The sequence below is a fragment of the Oncorhynchus nerka genome, linkage group LG1 (genome assembly GCF_034236695.1).
Source record: "Oncorhynchus nerka isolate Pitt River linkage group LG1, Oner_Uvic_2.0, whole genome shotgun sequence".
NCBI classification, from domain to species: domain Eukaryota; kingdom Metazoa; phylum Chordata; class Actinopteri; order Salmoniformes; family Salmonidae; genus Oncorhynchus; species Oncorhynchus nerka.
The window spans coordinates 12859971-12882239 of record NC_088396.1 but is presented as its reverse complement, the minus strand read 5'-3'; the positions used below and the strand labels follow the sequence as shown (position 1 = coordinate 12882239).

At 44.0% G+C, this 22269-nt stretch overlaps 1 protein-coding gene across 2 annotated transcripts in view; it reads right to left on the bottom strand.

Annotated features, from left to right (window-relative positions):
- Nucleotides 1-1657: 1657 nt before the first annotated feature.
- Nucleotides 1658-22269, bottom strand: part of LOC115142026 (protein TANC1) — a 192194-nt gene continuing 171582 nt past the window's right edge. For both annotated transcript variants that reach the window (XM_065005125.1, XM_029681649.2), the window contains exons 18-26: nucleotides 21420-21498; nucleotides 12214-12347; nucleotides 11980-12106; nucleotides 11497-11672; nucleotides 11069-11201; nucleotides 8834-8925; nucleotides 6739-6885; nucleotides 5981-6081; nucleotides 1658-5795 (exon numbers count right to left, since the gene is read on the bottom strand). In XM_065005125.1, coding sequence (XP_064861197.1) covers nucleotides 4124-5795; nucleotides 5981-6081; nucleotides 6739-6885; nucleotides 8834-8925; nucleotides 11069-11201; nucleotides 11497-11672; nucleotides 11980-12106; nucleotides 12214-12347; nucleotides 21420-21498 — 2661 coding nt within the window. In that variant the 3' untranslated portion in view covers nucleotides 1658-4123. The remainder of the gene's footprint in view (nucleotides 5796-5980; nucleotides 6082-6738; nucleotides 6886-8833; nucleotides 8926-11068; nucleotides 11202-11496; nucleotides 11673-11979; nucleotides 12107-12213; nucleotides 12348-21419; nucleotides 21499-22269) is intronic.

Sequence of the window (22269 nt, the reverse complement as noted above, 5' to 3'; positions counted from 1 at the left end):
ACAGATGTCTCAAGTTTTGAGGGAATGTGCAAATGGCACGCTGACTGCACAAATGTCCACCAGAGCTATTGGCAGATAATTTCATGTTAATTTCTCTACCATAAGCCGCCTCCGTCGTTTTAGAGAATTTGGCAGTACATCCAACCATGGCAGTACATCCAACCACGTGCAACCACGCCAGCCCAGGACCTCCACATCCGGCTTCTTCACCTGCGGGATTGTCTGAGACCAGCCACCCGGACTGCTGATGAAACTGTGGAGTATTTCTCTCTGTAACCCTTTTGTGGCGAAAACCTCATTCTGATTGGCTGGGCCCGGCTCCCCAGTGGGTGGGCCAATGCCCACCCATGACTGCGCCCCTGCCCAGTCATCTGAAATCCATATACTAGGGCATAATTTATTTATTTGAATTGACTGATTTCCTTATATGAACTGTAACTCAGTAATGTTGCATTTATATTTTTGAACAGTATATATTCATGTCACAAAATAACTGATTAAAAAACACTGTTTTGCAATGAATGTCTACAACACTTTTTAGGGTAGCACCATGGTGTAGCTGGAGGACAGCTAGCTTCTGTCCTCCTCTGGGTACAATGACTTTAATACAAAACCAAGGAGGCTCATGGTTCTCACCCCCATCCATAGACTTGCACAGTAATTATGACGACCTCCAACCTATCAGAGCTCTTGCAGCATGAACTGACATTTTGTCCACCCAATCAAAGGATCGGATAATTAATCTAGTACTGAAAGCATAAGCTACAGCTAGTTAGCACTGCAGTGCATAAAATGTGGTGAGTAGTTGACTCGAGAGAGAAAGACTATAGTTGGACAGTTTTTAACAAATACATTCAAAAATGAAGGAGAAGCAAGAGGGAGAGAGCTAACTATGTTTCCTAGTATTTTTTTCACATTCACTTACTTAGCAAGTTTAGCCTACTCAAACACCCATCTTAAACAGAGAGGGATGCTATGTTGGCTATCCAACACTGGAACTCTTCCATGTCAAGGTAAGCGTTTGGTTTTATACATTTGTTGCTACCGAGGGCAGCCGGTGTAACTGCTAAAGTGCTTGCGGACTGTACTGCATGATTGTAGCGGGTTATTATCTAATATGTTAGTTATATTAACTATGTTGTCTTTGACGTTAGATAATATAGTGACAGCGATGTAGACTGTGTGTAGCGGTTAGCAGTTATGAGGTTTGGCTTGGAAAGTTTTTTTTCACTTGGTCACAGACAGCTGATGTGTTGTGCACCGAAGTCAATAACCGAAGTGAAAAAGTATTTGAGTATCATGTAGTAGCCTAAATCTATCAATGTTACATTGTCGCTCTGGATAAGAGCGTCTGCTAAATGACTTAAATGTAAATGTAAGTGGGTGAATGGAATATGAATGACAGTCATCCAATATGCTTGTAATAGACATAAGGCCATGCTCATAATTTTTTTTATCATCCTCTCTCATCTTAAATGGCACCGGCCGCCACTGATGTACTGTCTATGCAGTATAAACAGGTTGTTCTAAAATGTATTGTTGAACTTAGCTCCAAGTTGTTAATGTGCATTCAAACACGCACTAACGTCTTGGACCAGAGCTATGTCGAACTGTGCCTCTTCTTTTCCCTGCCACAATGAGAGCCAGAAGGCCTGTGTTTTCTCAGTGGGACTTTATTTCCCCATTGTGGGTATGGCAGTAATGTTCTATTACAGTATGTGATTTATGGGTAACACAGCTCACAATACTGGAAACATGGCAACCATTGCAAGTAACATGCATATTAAAATATTATCGATGGCCCCACACTCCCCCAAACTTTTTTTGTTTAAATATTTTTTCTCTTTATTATAAACTGCAATTGTGGCATGCAATTAAACCAATATTATTTTCACAGAGCTTATTATTGAAATCTTAAAATGTCTTAGTAGCTGTGCAAAAATAACTATATAAAATATATTGCTTTTACAATTAACCAAGCCATAGGCGCTGTAAATAAATTAACCTAGACAGCAACAATAAGCAGATACAGAGAGGATTTAGTTTTTAACGTTATCGGGTGATTCATAGAATGTACAAACATATAAACAAATACATTTTTTAGAACCTTGAACACCGTCTGAACCAAAAGAAAACTCAAAATACACATCAGTTGAACAAGTCAATACACTGACAATGACCTTCACTCAAAAGAAGGACAATTACATATTTACAACGTGAAGAACTAGAACATCCTTAGAACACAGGAATGCCCATCTCAAACATATCCTTACATCTCTTCTATCTACGGTGCATTCAGAAAGTATTCAGACCCCTGGACTTTTTCCACATTTTGTTACGTTACAGCCTTATTCTAAAATAGATTACATTTATTTTGTCCCTCATCACTCTACACACACAATATCCCATAATGACAAAGCAAAAACAGGTTTCCAGAAATGCTTAAACCCCCCCCGTTCTTCTAGTCTCCCAGTCTTCGCCGCTTAAAAACATGATGCTGCCACCACCATGCTTCACTGTAGGGATGGTGCCTGGTTTCCTCCAGATGTGATGCTTGGCATTCAGGCCAAAGTGTTTAATCTTGGCTTCATCAGACCAGAGAATCTTGTTTCTCATGGTCTGAGAGTCCTTTAGGTGTCTTTTGTCAAACTCCAAGCGGGCTGTCATGTGCCTTTTACTGAGGAGTGGCTTCTGTCTTGCCACTCTACCATAAAGGCCTGATTGGTGGAGTGCTGCAGAGATGGCTGTCCTTCTGGAAGGGTCTCCCATGTCCATAGAGGAACTCTGGAGCTCTGTCGAGTGACCATTGGGTTCTTGGTCACCTCCCTGAACAAGGCCCTTCTCCCCCGATTGCTCAGTTTGGCCGGGCAACCAGCTCTAGGAAGAGTCTTGGTGCTTCCAAACTTCTTCCATTTAAGAATGATGGAGGCCAATGTGTTCTTGGGGACCTTCAATGCTGCAGATGTTTTGGTACCCTTCCCCATAGCTGTGCCTTGACACAATCCTGTCTCGGAGCTCTACGGACCATTCCTTCGACCTCATGGCTTGGTTTCTGCTCTGACATGCACTATCAACTGTGGGACCTTATATAGACAGGTGTGTGCCTTTCCAAATGATGTCCAATCAATTGAATCTACCACAGGTGGACTCCAATCGAGTTGTAGAAACATCTCAAGGATGATCAATGGAAACAGGATGCACCTGAGCTTAATTTGAGTCTCATAGTAAAGGGTCTGAAAACTTATGTAAATAAGATTGTTTTGCAAATGTATTAAAAATAAAAAAACTTTCTAAAAACCTGTTTTTGCTTTGTCATTATGGGGTATTGTGTGTATTTTTATGAGGCTGTAACGTAACAAAATGTGGACAAAGTCAAGGGGATGAATACTTTCCGAATGCACTGTATATAGCTCTATAATTCTTCCTTCAGCACCATTGACACAATGAACACAGTTCAAATCCCATTGTATGCGTCCCAAATGGCACCCGATTCCCTATGTAGTGCACTACTGTTGGTCAAATGTAGAGCACTATTTATGGTGCCATTTGGGATGCACATATTGTTTTATACTCAACCTTCAACAACTCAGTAATAACATTATATTGTATAAGCACTTTACTTAAAGGCCTATGTAAATGCGTAAAGTGCCGGGACTGTTTTGTCTATTAGTACATGCCCAATGACTGTCTCAGTGCAATGTCTCCAGCTTTGCTGAATGACAGGGAGCATGTCGTCCTGTAACAGAAGCAAACAGCCGTATGCATTAGTAGGAAAGAAAGAAATCTGTTCTGTTTCTGCTTCACTCAAAACGCTGCCTGTGGCGGATATTCACCAGGGGGAACAAAATTCTTTAAAAGTTTAGACCTAAAACACAATTTTTTGATGGGCTGGGAAAAACTTAAGCAATCCCTGCACTTGGAATTTTTGCTAAGAGATGTGTGTGTTGAATGTGTGTACAGTGTGTGTGTGTATGTGCATGCATATCTGTGTCTGTGTGTGTATGCGTGTGTGTCTTGAGTGTGTGTACAATGTGCATGAGTGTGTTGTCTATGTGCGTGTGTATGAGCGCATGTGTCTGCGTGTGTATCTGTGTGTGTGTTGAGAGAAGGGGGATACATATCCCTACACATTTGACTCTATGAATGATCGCTTTGGTTTCATTGAGGCTACGTGAATGGTGGGATTATCTCGGGCTAAACTCGGCTGCTTGGGTTTACTGTCCACAAAAGCGTGCGACGGCATGGCCAGTGCTGGCTTGGATTCCTTGTAACAGGTGGCTGCTTGGCAGAACTTCTCTGTGAATTCCTTCGAGTGCATTCCGTTCTGCAGGCTCCCCATAGCACCCTGAGATGGAGCTTTGAGCTGCTCGTAGTAAGTGCTCCCTGTTTTGGCATAAGGTAGCTCACAGTTCGCCCCCGTCGCCTGTAGGCCCATGGCAGACATGGATTGGCACACTAATCCCTCCGAGGAGTGACTCTGCCAGCTGCGGAGGGCTCCGGTGGGGGGCTGAAGGCCCGGGTGGCTCTGGAGTCCTTGGTGCTGCTGTTGCTGCTGCAGTTGTTGCTGCTGAAGAAAGCGTGCCGTCTTGTCCATGATGCCCATGAAGGGCCTGGGTTTCCACTCGCTCGTGCCTCCCTGATTCTGGCCCTGCTTTGCCTTGTCTGTGGTGGTTTTGGTGCGTACATCAGGGCCCTGCAGCTTGCCACTGTCAGACAGGCTACTGCTGGACGCCAGGGAGCTGGTGGAGCTGGACACCCTGATGTTGCTGCCTCCCCCTTGGGAGCATGCCTGGGAGACCCCGTTACCCCCGCACTCCTTCCTCTGCTCCTGGCCTAGCCCTGAGGCGTCGAGGAGGCCCTGGGGAGACACTGAAGTCAGTGCGTCCAGGAAGGACACCGAGTGGGCAGACAGACGGTCCTGGGCCTTGCAGGAGGAGTTGCTGGTCTGGGACAAGTGCAGGGACTCGCTGTCCCTATCACAGTGATGGCCCATAGCCATGTTCTGGGACTGCGAAGCAGCAGCCATGGACAGGCGTTGCTCCCCGTAGACGGGCTCGTCAGGAGGGGGCGGTAGAGGGCTGATGTCGATCCCTAGCCCTGGACCTGGCTTCAGCATGCTGGACATGTGTCGGCTGGGCAGGGGGCTGGAGGGAGCGTACTGGGACTTGGCCCCAGAGGAGCGGCCTCCTGCCTGCAGGGAGCTCATGTGCTGGTTGGTTTTCACTATCTGGGCCTGCTTGGTGGGTTGGAGGACCAGGCCCTGCTGGGCCATGGGCTCTCTGGGCTCCCTGGGGGGGTAGCGGTGGTGACTCAGCCTTCCAGGGCCTGTGAGGCCGGAGGGGGGAGAGCCAGGCCTGGGGTTCTGCTGCTGCGGCAGCTGAGTGGCCAGACTGAGTGAGTCAGGCAGAGTTCTATTGAGGGAGTAGATCTTCTGAGGCCAGGGCTCACCCTTCTCTCCTCTTCTCTCTGAGTGGTGAGACTGCTGAGAAGTCCCCTCCTCCTCTTCCACATCGTTCAACCTCAGAGTGTTCTGTCCATCCAGACCTCTACTGACAGCCACTCTATGCTCAGACACCTCCTCCTCCTCCTCCTCTTCCTCGTGTTCGTGATCAGAGTCGTGGTTGGCCGGAGTCTGGTTGGATGAGGACGTTACCCCCTGCGGGTTGCCCTGGGTGGTGCTGCGCTGCATCTGCTTACACTCCTCCTCCACACGGGCCAGCAGCCGCCGGATCTCCCGGTTGTTGGGGCACAGCTTTCCAGCTTCGTGCAGGTCAGCCATGGCTGCCGTGAACTGCCTGTGGAGGGATGGAGGGGGGGAGAGGGAGAGCGAGAAGGGCGGTCGTGAGAGAATGAGAGTGACTAAGTGGGTCAGTCGAGAAGTGCAGTACTTCTAAACAAGCCAAACCCCATTCTCCCAATTCATACTAACAATGCCCCCCTAAAAGAGACACTTGAGGCTTCTCCTGATGAATAGCTTTACCTGCTGCTCCTCTTAGCTCGGGCGCGGGCGTAATAGGCCTCGTACGATTTGGGTTTCAGCTCCAGGGCCTTTGTAGCAAACTCCTCAGCCATGCCAAAATCCTGTTGCGAGGGAAGGGGAAGATCAATACGACTAACCAATGCAGGGAAATGCAAACGCACATTGTCCAGGGGGCCAGCTCTCTCTCTCTCTCTCACTTTGATTGTTTATGGGAACAAGCTGACATTAGACCCAGTAATGACTACAAGCATACTATCGCTTATGGACTTCTAAACAGTTTATCATTTAGCCTCAAATGGCTCAATCAGACTCACTCAACTGGACTGCTAAATAGCTATACTTCTGTCCCAGTAGTAGACAGTATTATTTAATGCATTCAATCCGTTTCTGAGAGCATTGTTTTAAGTTTATGGTACGTTTCATCAATCATAGGCCTGGAACACGGATTTGCTCAAAATTGCGCAGTCTACGACTCTCTAACAGCAGCCACAACAGCCATACTTCTGTCTGTGAAATCATTAGCTTGGACTGTATCTTCTGCTGAGCAGTTCTTTAAAACATGTTAAAAAACACACAGCACAACAACAGTTTCATCACCTTAACTATCTTCCATTGTCCCGTGCTACTGTTATACATGACCTGATCACATATTTTGCCTTTTAACGGAGACCACTGGAAACAAATGTTCAAGTAATTAGAGGAGAAATGTACAGCATTAGAGGATAAAAGGGGAGAAGGATAGACGTGAGGAATCTTACGTTGGTTTTCCTGCGACAGCGGGAGAGGTTGAGGTACAGAGACACTCTCAGCTCTTTGAAGGCCTTTAGGTCATCACCGAACCCTTCCCTGGGAAACTTCCTCAGAGCATACTGGTACCTCTGGGCTGCCTCTTTCATCTTCCCTTTCTGAAGGTGTGTGTGTGGGGGTGGGGGGGTGGGGGTGGAGGGGATAGGGGGAGAGAGAGAGAGGGAGAGAAGGTAGGTTGTCAGATCCTCCCCCAACCCAACTGGCACGTCGCAGCAGCTCACACACAGTCCATCCCTTTGTCATCAATCACACACAGGTCCCACCTGAGCGGATTGTCCTTTCTGCCACAAAACTCAATCTGTTAAATGTCACGGATCAATCCCAGCTCAAAGGGTGAGTTTGGCGTTGCACACACCCATTCATCTCTGCTGCGTCGCATTGAGCTGCTCAAAATATAACAGTCATTGTTGTTACCTCTCATCCAAATTACAGTGGCTGAGGTGTCCTTTTTATCCAAACACTCCCTCTGATGGCCAATCAATCCAATGACGTCATGTTATACAGTGCGGAAAGTATTCAGACCACTTCACTTTCTTTTACGTTACAGCCTTATTCTAAAATGGCTTAAATGCAATTTTTTTCCTCATCAATCTACACACAATACCTTATTTTTTAAAACAGGTTTTAGACATGTTTGTAAATGTATTAAAAATCAAAAACTGAAAAACATTATTTACATAAGTATTCAGACCCTTTGCTATGAGACTATGAGCTTAGGTGCATCCAGTTTGCATTGATCATCCTTGAGATGTTTTTACAACTTGATTGGAGTCCACCTGTGGTAAATTCAATTGATTGGACATGATTTGAAAAGGCACACACCTGTCTATATATGGTCCCACAGTTGACAGTTCATGTGAAAAAGCAAAACCCAAGCCATGAGGTTGAAGGAATTGTAGGTAGAGCTCAGAGACAGGATTGTGCGGAGGCACAGATCTGGGGAAGGGTACCAAACAATGTCTGAAGCATTGAAGGTCCTCAAGAAAACAGTGACCTCCATCATTCTTAAATGGAAGACGTTTGGAAGCACCAAGACTCCTCCTAGAGCTCCTCTGTGGAGTTGGAGACACTTCCAGCAGAACAACCATCTCTGTAGCACTCCACCAATCAGGCGGAAGCCACTCCTCAGTAAAAGGCACATAACAGCCTGCTTGGAGTTTGACAAAAGGCACCTAAAGGACTCTCAGACCATGAGAAACAAGATTCTCTGGTCTGATGTTTTTCAGTGGCAGCGATTGGGAGACTAGTCAAGATCAAGGAAAAGATGAATGGGGAAAAGTACAGCAAGAAACTTGATGAAAATGTGTTCCAAAGCACTCAGGACCTCAGACTGGGGCGAAGGTTCACCTTCCAATAAGACAACGACCCTAAGCACACAGCCAAGACAACGCAGGAGTGGCTTCAGGACAAGTCTCTGAATGTCCATGAGTGACCCAGCCAGAGCCCGGACTTGAACCTGATTGAACATCTCTGGAGAGACCTGAAAATATCTGTGCAGCGACGCTCCCCATCCAACCTGACAGAGCTTGAGAGGATCTCCAGAGAAGAATGAGAGAAACTCCCCAAATACAGGTGTGCCAAGCTTGTAGCATCATACCCAAGAAGACTCCAGGCTGTAATCGCTGCCAAAGGTGCTTCAACAAAGTACTGATTAAAGGGTCTGAATACTTATGTAAATGTGATATGTCAGTTTAAAATGTTTAGTACATTTGGAAACATTTCTAAAAACCTGTTTTGGCTTTGTCATTATGGGGTATTGTGTGTAGATTGATGATGAAAAAAAACACTTAAATACATTTTAGAATAAGGCTGTAACGTAACAAAAGGTGGATAACGAAGTGGTGTGAATACTTTCTGAATGCACTGTAATTATATTGTATGCATCAGTCTTTTCTTTATTTTATTGTAGCCCATTGTAAAATACTATTTACTCAGAACACACTTGACTATATCAATACACCATTGCGAGCCTACATAGGTTGCACTACATTTGACCAGGGTACATATGGTGCCATTTGGGACGCAAACCTAATCACTTTTCTGTACCTTGTAAAGCACGTTGCCCTCCTCCATAAGCTTCTGCAGGAGAATGATGAGGATGTCAGGCTTGGATGTGGCCATAGCCCAGGCTGCATTCCCTGTTGGTCCACACAGACATACACACACAGAGTAGAGTTACACCACTGCCGCTCCCCGACCCACGGACTATATTCACTAGGAAATTGGTAACAAGGTAAAGTTACCTAAAGATTGTACCTGATCGATCATAAGGCGACGTTCTGTAGCCTTACGGTTACATTGAAAGCAGTTTAGAAGAAGAGAAAAAGGATGAGAGATGGAAGGAAGGAGGGAAGGAATCATGCAAAGAGAAAAGCATTCAGAAAGGCAGAAGATCATTTGAAACTGCTATGGCTATAAAATGTGATTTATTCATTTTGGACCTTTCCAAGCTTAAATTGCCTCGCGTTTTCTGATTTTGTGTCGACCATTTTATTTCCTGCACTGATAATACTGAGAGAGTTTGCCAGTGGATATACTGTACCTATAATTGCATTGATATGAAACAAAATGGTGATTTTCTGGTCGTAAAGGCAATTGAGATTATAGAGACTGATAGCATTGTGTGCTAAGAGCAGACTACATTGCTACCAGGGCAAGGGGAGAGGGTTGGAGGTATTGGCCATTAGCTAACTCTGGGTGAGGTGCCTGGCTGGCCCACACTGCAGATGTAAAATGAGGGAGATAAGCTCTAGGCCTAGATAGCTCAGTGAATGTAATTTTGGTGATAAGTCACTTTCTCAAATTAGCACGCCGGCACACCTTTGGGAGAAAGGAAACTCACAGACACACAAAGAGAGTGCGAGAGAGAGAAAGAGCGGGAGGGACACATTAGGGTTGGGCGGTCTTCCAGATTTTCATACCGTCGTACCATTTCTGTACCACACCGGGGTAAACGGTATTACCGAAAGTGCACACAAAAAATTAATTATTGATTGAACGTCTCTGCTGTAATAAAATATTGATATTGACATCTAGCCACATAGCTAGCAAGTTAGCAAGCCAAATACATAGCTGCTACCATGAGTTGGATATGATTTATTTGACACATCTTAACATTTCTTATAGTTCTACTTAACTTATAGTTCTAAGCAGTGGCGTAGTATGCACCCCCCCAAACGGTATATGGCCCAAGCCTACTACACACTAGGTGAATCCTGGTTGAAATCTGTTCAGTGTCATTGCCCTTGAATTTAGCACTAGGTTTGGGTAATATTACCATAGTATCGTCTATTGAGGATGAGCGACAGCCGTTGTCGATGGTGACGACATTGCGATGTGACAGACGATACCCATTTCAAAATGACTGGCACCGCACAGTAAAGAGCAGGGCAGTGCATGGGTGACATTCCGAGTAGACCGCCTATATTCCTATTTGCTATAGCCTACTTCCAAAAAACATGTTCTACTTACAGAATGCAAGAGAACAATGTAGAGTAACTTAAATATGGTAGACCTAAGGTAATAATGAGAGATCAACAACAATAGAAAGATAGAAAACAAATCTATTCTTACAGCTTTATTTTGAATGACCAACACTACAGACAAGTGAAATTGAGCAAACAATACCAAGATGGGAAAAATTTAATGAGAAGTCAAAAGAAAAGGTTATGAATGAAACGATGCGCAGCCTAGAGTTGGGCTAGGCCTGTTTCCATATTATTCTAATAATATGCAAACTACTAACATATAGCCTAGGCCAAGAGAGGAGGATGAGGCAAAAATGCTAATCATTTGATAATTATCCAGTTCTGAGGACAGAAGAGTTGCTTGCTCTGCAGCCCATGGTGATTTAACTAGTAACCTATTCCAGAGTTGCTCTACTCAATCACTTTTGTCATGGCCGTGATTCCTCTCGTCCCTCCCGTAGCATGTGCGCTTGCGCTAGCTGTCTTTTTAAACGTTATTTTTGTTTATGTATAATTTTTTTTTTGGGGGGGGGTGTTACATTGTCTATTGGCCGATTTTATAAGTACAGAATCACGATAGAACATTATTTCAAATTCCCGATTTTAGCACTGAGCATCCAGATTCCATGGCGTTAACCTCATTATATTTAGTAAGACTGAAGTCTTACTAAGGCTCAAGTCACCTTTCTCTCATTACTATTGTAAAGCCAAAGTAGTTCAATCACTTAGACTATAAGGTTGTAGGAAAGAACACTGAAAGAACAGTGTATCTAGAAACCAACACAAATTATAGTTACAGTTCTTAGCTTCTTACCTAGTTTAGCCCCCTTCTTCAGCAGGGTCACCACTACCGATGTGTTCCGACACCCTATCGCCCGGTCCAACGGCCTCATACCACTGTAGTCTACATGCTCTATCACAGCTCCTTTCTCCACCAGGTAATGGACCTTCACAACCGGAGCAACACAGTCAAACACACACTCTTAAGTCGCCTACAGTCAGAACAAACACTCTTAACTCTCCTATAGATCCGTGGTAATTCCCAGCAGTGTGTCTCACATAAGGAGACCCAGAGCACTTGTGTTGGGCCTAACTAAGGGGCAGGCCTAGTGAGACCGATTTAGACTGAGCTTAATAACTGTCTGTCTGTCTCTATCTTGTCTGTCTTCCTGTCCCGTCCGTCCGTCTGCCTGTCTGTCAGTCTGTCAGTCTCACTGTCTGTCAATGTATCTCGCTACTCACAATCTCCGCGTCGCCGTAGAAGGCGGCCAGGTCCAGCGGAGTCCGTCCATTCTTGTCTGTGTGGTCTATGACCGCACCCTTCTCCACCAGAAACTGCACAACGTTCTTATGTCCTTTCAAACACGCCCAGCTCATGGGCGTTAACCCTTCCTTGTCCATCGACGTCAACGACGCACCTAGTGAAGAATAAATCAAGCATTCAACAGCAGATTTATCAAAACCACAGCATATGACCTTCACTCAACAAACCATTCGATATTTGGACACTTTTGAATTTGGATTGAATCTGACTTTAGAGAAAGAGCAGACTGGTTTACATTGTGACGGCTGACACGGGCTGCGTCCCAAATGGCACCCTATTTCCTATACAGTGCACTACTTTTGAGACTCCTATGAGCCCCGGTAAAAAATAGTGCACTATAAAGGGAATAGGGTGCCATTTGGGATGCAGTCATGATCTAGCGTAGCATCGTGGTAGCTCACCCTTTGACAGCAGAAAGTCGGCAGTGCTCAGGTGGCCCTCGCACGCCGCCACCATTAGTAGTGTCCGTCCCTGTTTGTCACTGATGTTCACGTCAGCACCATGCTGCTGCAGCAGCAGCTCTGCAATCTAACCCGCACACACAGACTTGAACTCCACTTCCTCTGGGTAAATCATCAAGGTTCCTTTGACGTGTAACTGTAGTTTGAGGCAATATGATCGTGTGTGTGTCTCACCTGCCAGTGTCCTTGTCTGACAGCACAGAAGAGAGGGAAGACCCCCCTGCGGTTGACCTGCTGCACCATGGCCCCGTGCTCCAGCAGGAAGCCACACACGTCCATCTTGCCCCGACCCGCCGCCGCCGTCAGAGCTGAGGAGACCAGAGGAAAGGGGTCAGGACTGGACCCGGGTCAGGTAGGGCACTACTGCACCAATGGTGAGACCTCACACATACACAGGACAGGGTCTGGCTCGCTCGAGACAGGGTCCTGCTCCCTCTAGTCCACATTTAAGTTGAAAACATACAGCATTTAGTTGTCTATCCACTGAGTGCCGATAATTGGACTAAAACACAATTCAGTATTATTTCCTTCTTGACAATATAACATAATTTAGAGGGAAAACACAAGTGTCTGAATTTTAAATCGAGGCTGATAAAGCTAACCTGTAGGAAACAATACTGTCTTTATTGTATTGTTGTTTGCAAATCTATGTGAAATCTTATCTCATGGAAACTTGTATTGTGCCTGTCATTACTTGACAAAAATAAACATAATACAGGTGATCAGGAAGTTTGGCTGTTCACCCAGAAACCGTCCCAATGTTACACGAACGCACAGACATTATGTATATAGGTATGCCATTAATACAAATACCGGAATTGTTAACTTGTGCCAAGAGAGAAAGCTTTGAGACTTGAGTAGTGATCTTATCTAATGTCTAGCAGAATAGGTCCAAAATGATGACAACAATGAAAAAACTCAATAAAGATACCATTAGTTTGCTGGTACATCTTTGCCATTTCTGTTACAGAATAGGTTAAGGTACTTTAATAAAGACAGATTCAAGTATCTTCAACCTAACATACTAAGATGCTGTGAAAAGAATACTACAATCCATGTGTTACTCATCTCCTGATTAGCACACTGAGCCATAGCAGTAGGCCCACATTCAGTGGATACTATACTTTTACTATGAGATGTGGTAGATTTAAGCAATAAGGGAGGGACTCCCGAGGGAGTGTGGTATAAGGCCAATATACCACGGCTAAGGGCTGTTCTTACGCACGACGCAACGCTGAATGCCTAGACACAGCCCTTACCCGTGGTATATTGGCCATATATCACAACCCACTGAGGTGCCTTATTGCTATTATAAACTGGTTACCAACATAATTAGATCAGTAAAAATGCATGTTTTGTCATACCCGTGGTATACAGTCTGATATACCACAGCTGTCAGCATTCAGGGCTCGAACCACCCAGTTCATAATCAGATTCAAGTCTTGGATGAAAGTTGGTATCCGAACAATACACCCACACAGAGAGAGACTGGTGGTGCATTCGGATTCACCTCAGGAAAACGAAAGACCCAGATTAAAGACCCAGAGCACCTGTCTCAGGCTGAGGGGCATCATCCATCATGATGGGAGTGTGAGCGGAGGGCCGTTACGTCTCAGCCAACCACAACCTCCATCTGCTCCCCTAGCATATCTCCTCAGAGCAGAGAGACTATGGGATGCGTCCCAAATAGCACCATACTCTCTATGTAGCACACTACTTTTGACCAGGGCCCATAGGGAATAGGGTGCCACTTGGGACACACCCTCTGGAACAACAGCAGTCGAAGACGGACATTATTGTTACTGTGCGCTCTTTCAGGGATGCATCCATTTTGAGACATTGATAGAATCCTATGTACCTCTATTAGTCGAACATTAGGGAACATCCAATGAAAAGTTTGGTCTGTATACTACTTTCAAACCCTACAGGAGACCTCAGTGGCATCCATCTATGATCTTCCAAGGCCAATTCAATGTGTTTGGTAATCTCTCTGATCTCACAAACGTGTCTCTTTACTGTGCCCATTCCCTCTATATCTCGGTCTCTCCCTCCATCCTTCCTTCCCTCCTTCATAGAGCCAGGCAGATTGATATCTTAGTCATGTTCTGTAATAAGCCACTCAACTTTATCTTTTCTCCTAATCTGCCTCTCTCTCTGGTCTGGCCCACTAAGACTGCTGTCCTGAGGGGTGGACTGTAAATCACTGACTGATAAACAGACCAAACACGGACAGACCGGTCCTCTTCCTGACCAAACTATCCCAAAGGCTGAAAGACTGTGCGCCAAATGGCAGCCTATTCCCAATAATTGTACACTACTTTTGACCAGAATAACCCTATAGGCCCTGGTCAAAAGTAGTGCACAGTGTCCCGCATCAGTTCGTAAACAAGCAAGTCGCTCAAATTTAGTTGATTTTGCCATTTCAGGAGACCATTGCTGAGCTAACAAACTGGAGAAGCAGGGTCCCAGCTGTATCTGTCAGTCAAGGACACCTCAGCAACATACAGTATCTATCACATGAAGACCTACTTCCTGACTGTGGCATCATGGGAGCTGTGGTCTGTTTCTATAGGTCTAGGTCATTACAAGTTCACTCCACTAGCAGAGAAACTACTCGCTGACATATCATCCTGGTGTGCGTCCTCCCACCTGGGACTGGCATCCTTGACCATGGTGTCACGACTGTGGTGTTTCCACACTGCTCTGCACGCTTGTCTACATACTCCGTAAGAGAAACCGCTCTCTCTCACCCCCCCTGTGTCGGGATGAATGACTGATGGGCGAGCGGCGCACGCAACAACCCACCGCCGTGTAAATAATTAAACACAACCAAACACTTAGAACACAGCCAACTAAACACCACATGTATTAAACACCTCCTATAAACGGGGGTGATTTCATCATTTAAAAAGATTCTTACAGGCATAATTACAGTGGATGAAAAGACAATATACGAGGCTACACCCAGTGGCGCAACTGAATATTTCATGATAATGAGAAGTTGATCTCATCGTTTTATTAAGTAATGTAGAAAATGTCAGGGCCGCTGTTTGACTTGGCCACTGCATTACTCATTTGTGGCGTGTACAATTTACAACATGCACAAACCTCTTTTACAGATGGAAAACAACCTCCATTTGTCCATTTCTACAGAAACCATATAACCTCACAATAGCTCCTCTCTTGTAACTTGAGATATATGCTACGTGATCACAAAGGTTATACCGCACTGTCTTGTCTTTCCCTAATCTTTTCAACTGCTGCCGACTTATTCACATCTATTCTACAAAGAAGACACCACTATTACCCTTTCTCCTTCCCAGAGGTAAAACTCTGTCATTCTGAGGAGGGATTTTACATGATAGTGCCAACACAGAGACGTAATCCAATCTCTCGCTATCCAAACAAAGTACAGTGGGCCTATTTGCATAAAGATGTTATTTCTTTCACACTTTGCCTTTCAAATATGACATTATATTTCTCTGACAGGTTGTTAACTGAAGGAATTTGTTCAGCGCTGTAGCGATGAATGTCAATTTTCGGGAGGGTATTTCACCTGGGCTATCTTACTGAGTTTTCTCCTGCTGTATATCTCCATACAGGCCTCTGGATTAGGTTTATAAACCCTCAAACAAAATTCATATAAAAGACTTCAGGCTGTGATATTCACTTGCAGTATTTCTAAGGCCGAACCAGTTCTGCTGCCTATGCCGTATCCACAACATTTAAGTGTAGATGTTCTTTTCTATATAGCCCTGTGATGGCTCTCCATTGAATTACAACCCAATCATACCTGTAAAGAGGCATTGAATACAGCCATTTAAGTGGAGCTCCCAAGTGGTCAGGAAGAGTGCATAGAAGCGTAGCCTCTTTGTTTGCTAAAATACATAATTTCAAAGAGTTTAAACCAACCACAGTGCCCAAAATAATGCACATTTGCCTATCTTCTCGAATACAAAGTGTTGCTTTGAATGAGCCTAGTGCCAGGTGGGTGCAAGTAGCTTTCAAAACGTGTTCATTTGCGGAGATGGGTGTTGGAGCGCGTCTCCTTGTTTTAGCACGCTGGTGTTGTGCCTGGCGTCATGGGGCCACCTGTGACCTGTATTAGCCTGGAACGGGTGGGAGTTAGGTTTAACATCCAGGTGAATACATAGAGCTCAGAGGTACAGTAAATGTTGGATCACTGTCAGCTACAGCTTGTCCATCAACGTTGGACATAAATATTTTTGCATCTGAGCTCCTAGAGTGTGCGGCTCTCCTTTATTTTTTTAAGTGTTCCACTCCGCTAGCCAGCACCTCGCCTTAATAGGTGTGCGTTTCTTTCACCTCTAGCAACAGCAGGTAGCACATACTGGATGACTTTGAGAATGAAGGCAAGCATGACTACTGATTATTCACAGCAATGGTCATGTATACAGGGCCACCAGCCAAGGCCTGGGTGTAAATCCGCTCAGTTTAAAACACACCATACACACCTGCCTACCCGTTATAATAAATTAGCATTTTGTCCTATACCTCTTGCACTACCGTCTAAACAAGTAAAAATAAAGTAGGCCTCTATCCTTCTCTAAGTAGGAAACAAAGTAGGTGGTGGGGGTGTGAACAGAAATGTTGTTATGCAGCAGTGTGATGATGTAACAAGGTGCAAAACATGAAGCAGCACTTTATGATTAAAAAAATAAAAGGTTTCTGGCCCAATCTAAAATAACACTGGCCCATTCCTCAGCCCTACGAACACGCGGCCCCTAAGATGGAAAGCAGCCGTTTCCAGAGAAGAAGGGCCATTTCGAAAGGGGATATCTTTGTCCCTAGGATGTAATAAGCTCCAAAGCCCTTCAGCACTTTTTTTGGCCAGGAAATGTATTTTGCAGAAGCAGCACCAGTTAGCAGCAGTAGCACTGAGGAGAACGCATCATCGGTGTCCAAAATGGCACCCTATTCCCTATGTAGTGCACTACTTTTGACAAGGGCCCATTGGGCTCTGGTCTAAAGTAGTGCACTATAGGGAATAGGGTACTATTTGTGATGCAGGAGCCTCTCTCCCCTAGACCTAATGGGCTGACCTATATCTCAGAGCCATTTGTTACTGCTGTCTACACCAACCTGGCATACTACTGAGGCCACAGAGAGACTATTGTTCACATTCTCTCATCATTAGATTGTGTGCTCTAAATTTTCTCCCTCTCTCACCATTAGACTGTGTGCTCTAAAAAAACACACACATCATTAAATGAGCTGCCCGAATGATGAAGAGTTGGGAAATTCTGGACCATTTGAGGATTTCTGAGCAACAGTTGGTCACCATGATCATATAAAATGGGTTTCTTTATTCTTGGGTCTTATAAGTGAAGTTCTGCTACTTGGAACACTTAACAGACACTCACAGAACCCGCTCTGTGCTGTTGTACTCTCATCTTTAACGGACTACCTCAGAGAAGAGAATCTGTGGTGTCAGTCTCTGTCTGTCTTTATCTCCAGTGTGCAGCTTTCCACAAGAGGCCAAGATGATAACAAAAACCACAAGAAGAATTTCTAAAAAGCTGTACTGCTGTAGCCAGCATTCGAAATGGCACCCTATTCCCTATGGACCCTGGTGAAAAGTAGTGCACTATTAATGGAATAGTGTGCCATTTGGGAAACACTATCCTAACGATGTGTGTTTACTCATTCAGTACACAGAAATGCTGCACCAACAATGGTGATGGTACTGGTAAGTTGTAATGTTAATAAGCATGGGGGTACTGTGACGGTGGCAAATGTTTCAAACCCATCCCAGATCTCAGACCATTTTAATACTTCCATACCCAGAGGCCTCGTCTTTATTTTTACTTGAATTAAAACAGACATTTGATTTATTCAGCACTTCTATGACAACCCTGCTGACTCATAGATATGACAACAGACTCCTGCTTATAGTCTGCGTCCCAAATGGCACTCTGTTCCCTATATAGTGCACTACTTTTGTCCAGGGCCCATAGGGAATACGGTGCAATGGGCCCTGGCCAAAAATAGTGCACTATATATGGAATTAGGGTGCCATTTGGGATGCAGCCTTAAGACTTTTGTTCCCTGTTCCACTTGGCTTCCTGCACCATTACCAGGATCAATCTTAAATTGCTTTGACCTGCAGCCACCCCCTGCCAGTGCCAGCTCCATTTCTCCTGCTCCTGCTTTCTGTCTCTCAGCTGTTTTTTTATTTTTTAGATTGGTCCCACATTTGCTACCTCCTCCAAATGAGTTCCAGCATATACATTCAGCTGGTCATTAATTAGGCAATTTGGGACGTGTACATACATTTGTGGACTTTTAAATTATTCCGAAAGTATTCACACCCCTTGACTTATTTCACATTTTGTTGTGTTTCAAAGATTAAAATGAATTTAATTGTCATTTTTCTATTTAAAAAAAATCTACCTTTTATTTTTATTAATGGAATAAATGAGTCAATACATGTTAGAATCACCATTGGCAGCGATTACAGATGTGAGTCTTTTGGGGGTAAGTCTCTAAGAGCTTTGCAAAACTGGATTGTACAATATTTGCTCACTATTACAAAAACAAACATTTCAAGCTCTGTTATTTTGATTGTTGATCAGCCATTTTCAAGTTTTGCCATAGATTTCCAAGCAGATTGAAGTGAAAACTGTAACAAGGCCACTCAGGAACATTCAATGTCATCTAGGTAGGTATATTTGGCCTTGCGGTTTACAATGCCTGTAGAAAGTGTTACAAAAAATGATTAAATTGAGAATGTTTATCACTGGCCTACACACGATTTGTCTCCTAGTGTCTGCTGGAAAGCAGACACAACCAGGTTTCCCTCCAGGACTTTGTCTGTGCTTAGCTCGATTCCATTTATTTTTATCCTAAAACACTCCCTAGTCCTTGCCAATGACAGGCATACCCATAACATGATACTTATTATCTGAATTGTTAAGCCAATTTTTGATCCTGAAGTTATGTAGGCTTGCCATAGCAAAGGTGTTGACTACTTATTGACTCAAGACATTTCAGATTTCATTTTGCTTTAATTTGTAAAAAATTGCTAAAAACTTTATTCCATTTTGACATTGTGGGGTATTGTGTGTAGGCCAGTGTCACAAAATCTAAATATAATCTATTTTAAATTCAGGCTGTATTAACAAAACGTGGAAAAAGTAAAGGGGCGTCAATACTTTCTGAAGGCACTGTACTATAACTATAACTTATACATTTCTTGTTTGAATCTGTTTTCCACTCTAAGTCCTAAGACTTCGACCTTTCCCAACATCTGCAGTATTACCACTGGGACTAAATGATTCATTTCAGATCTTTAACAGAAACTAAAGCTCTGGCTTGACTCCTACTAAGAGGAATATATGAGCAGGTGTGTTTTAATGGCAGAGGAGAAAAACAGGACAAATGGCTTGGCATGACCTAAATGGACAATGTACTGCACCGATGACTCAGTGCTTAGAATGGACTGCTGGGAGCGATGCCTGTAATTCTGCTCTAAAGTAGAAAATCACTCAGTTAGCACTACCGATACAGGATAGCCTGACGACTCTCCATCCAGATAAAAGCCCAAATGAACAAAGCAGGGATGCTTTTAAGGGAAGGAGACAAGGAAAATTGGACAGTCTTTAAAAGTACAAATGACTGCATATTTGCGGAAATGTGAACTACTACATCAGGGATTATATACTAGATTCAGCCGCGGGCCAATTTTTTGCTGAGCAGATGGTCAGGGGGCCGGAACATAATTACAAATAATTAGCAAATTGACAGCAAGAAGCCCAAACAAATATAATATTTGACTAAAACAATCATTACAAACCTTGCTTACATTTGTATACGATCACATATACAGTTGAAGTCGGAAGTTTACATACACTTAGGTTGGAGTCATTAAAACTCATTTTTCAACCAATTTTTCCAACAATTGTTTACAGACCGATTATTTCACTTATAATTCACTGTATCACAATTCCAATGGGTCAGAAGTTTACATACACTAAGTTGACTGTGCCTTCAAATAGATCATTTTGCTGTTCATCCTTGGGAGGATTTTCCAAATGCCTGAAGTTACCACGTTCATCTGTACAAACAATAGTATGCAAGTATAAACAACATGGGACCATGCAGCTGTCATACCGCTCAGGAAGGAGACTCGTTCTGTCTCCTAGAGATGAACATACTTTTGTCCTAGAGATGAACATACTTTTGAACAGCAAAATACCTTGTGAAGATGCTGGAGGAAACAGGAACAAAAGTATCTATATCCACAGTAAAACGGGTCCTATATAGACATAACCTGAAAGGCCGCTCAGCATGGAAAAAGCCACTGCTCCAAAACCGCCATAAAAACTCCCGACTACGGTTTGCAACTGCACATGGGGACAAAGATCGTACTTTTTGGAGAAATGATGAAACAAAAATAGAACTGTTTGGCCATAATGGCCATCGTTAAGTTTGGAGGAAAAAGGGGGAGGCTTGTAGGCCGAATAACACCATCCCAACCGTGAAGCACGGGGGTGGCAGCATCATGTTGTGGGGGTGCTATGCTGCAGGAGGGACTGGTGCACTTCACAAAATAGATGGCATCATGAGGGTGGAAAATTACGTGGATATATTGAAGCAACATCTCAAGACTTTAGTCAGGAAGTTGAAGCTTGGTCGCAAATGGGTCTTCCAAATGGACAATGACCCCAAGCATACTTCCAAAGTTGTGGCAAAATGGCTTAAGGACAACAAAGTCAGGGTATTGGAGTGGCCATCACAAAGCCCTGACCTCAGTCCCATAGAAAATGTGTGGGCAGAACTGAAAAAGCATGTGCGAGCAATGAGGCCTACAAACCTGACTCAGTTACACCAGCTCTGTCAGGAGGAATGGGCCAAAATTCACCCAACTTATTGTGGGAAGCTTGTGGAAGGCTACCTGAAACGTTTGACCCAAGTTAAACTATTTAAAGGAAATGCTACCAAATACTAATTGAGTGTACGTAAACTTCTGACCCACTGGGATGTGATGAAAGAAATATTATTCTGATATTTCACATTCTTAAAATAAAGTGGTAATCCTAAGTGACCTAAGACAGGGAATTTTTACAAAGGTTAAATGTCAGGAATTGTGAAACTGAGTTTAAATATATTTGGCTAAGGTGTATGTAAACGTCCGACTTCAACTGTATATCTCTACTATGCGTGAGAATACTTTGGAACAGATTTCCAAAGTTAGTGTTTTTACAGTTTACATTTTTTTAAAGACTAAATAATTAAATTAAATCACCCACGGGCCAAATTGGGGCATCATTTCAGCAGTAATGTTCCACACTGATACTCCACCAGGTGATAACACAAAGGGAGCAGTATAATGGAAGAAAAATAGAGAGAACACATACCTGTTTCTCCCCATAGAGTGTCATGGCCATCAATTTGCACGCCATGCTCGTTATTCAACACCAACAAGCCTCTGACAACCTGTCGAATGAGAAATGTTGATTAATGACACAGAATCCAAGCATCAAATAAAGCCTTGAGTTAGTTCTACGGCGCGCTGATTACATTGCAGAAAAAACTGAGCGATGAAACAACTTCAGCGAATCGATAAAATGCTGCCCGAGCAAATGATGCTTCTCTGGCGCATGATAAATTAATCATGGTGGACTAGAGCGCTGATGCCTGGACTATAGTGGCTGTATAGTGTCTATAGTAGATATTCGTCAGTGCTGTGCAGTACAGGTTCAGTGGTATTAATACCTTAATAGTGTTAACTAGCCCTTTTGTCTGTGCTCTCCTTTATTCTCCTCTTTTACTGGGCCCTTGGTGGAGGTGGAGGTCGATAGCTCACTCCGACCCACTTCTATGATACTGTTGAGCCCCAGACTTAGTGTATAGGCCTAACGGTATCGCAGCCCTCTTAATGAGGAGCAGGCCAGAATCTACCAAAGCCCACTATGCTTCTCTTCTGGGTAGCTGGCTGCAGACGTACTGCTGGATCAATACTCCTACAGCATCTCTCATCAGTGGAAACAAGAAACATCCGTGATGGCAGCATCAGTGATTCTCTGTGGAGTGACTTCTGTTTCCAAACTAAAGAGGTGAGGTTGTGTTGTGGCACTGTGTGGGAAAACTTTCCTGATTATAGTAAGGTACTAAGGACTTGTGGTTAGTGTGGGTGTACAGTAGAGTAAAGTAAAAAGTACAGTAGGTGGTTGCGTCCCAAATGGCACCCTGTTCCCTACTTTTGAT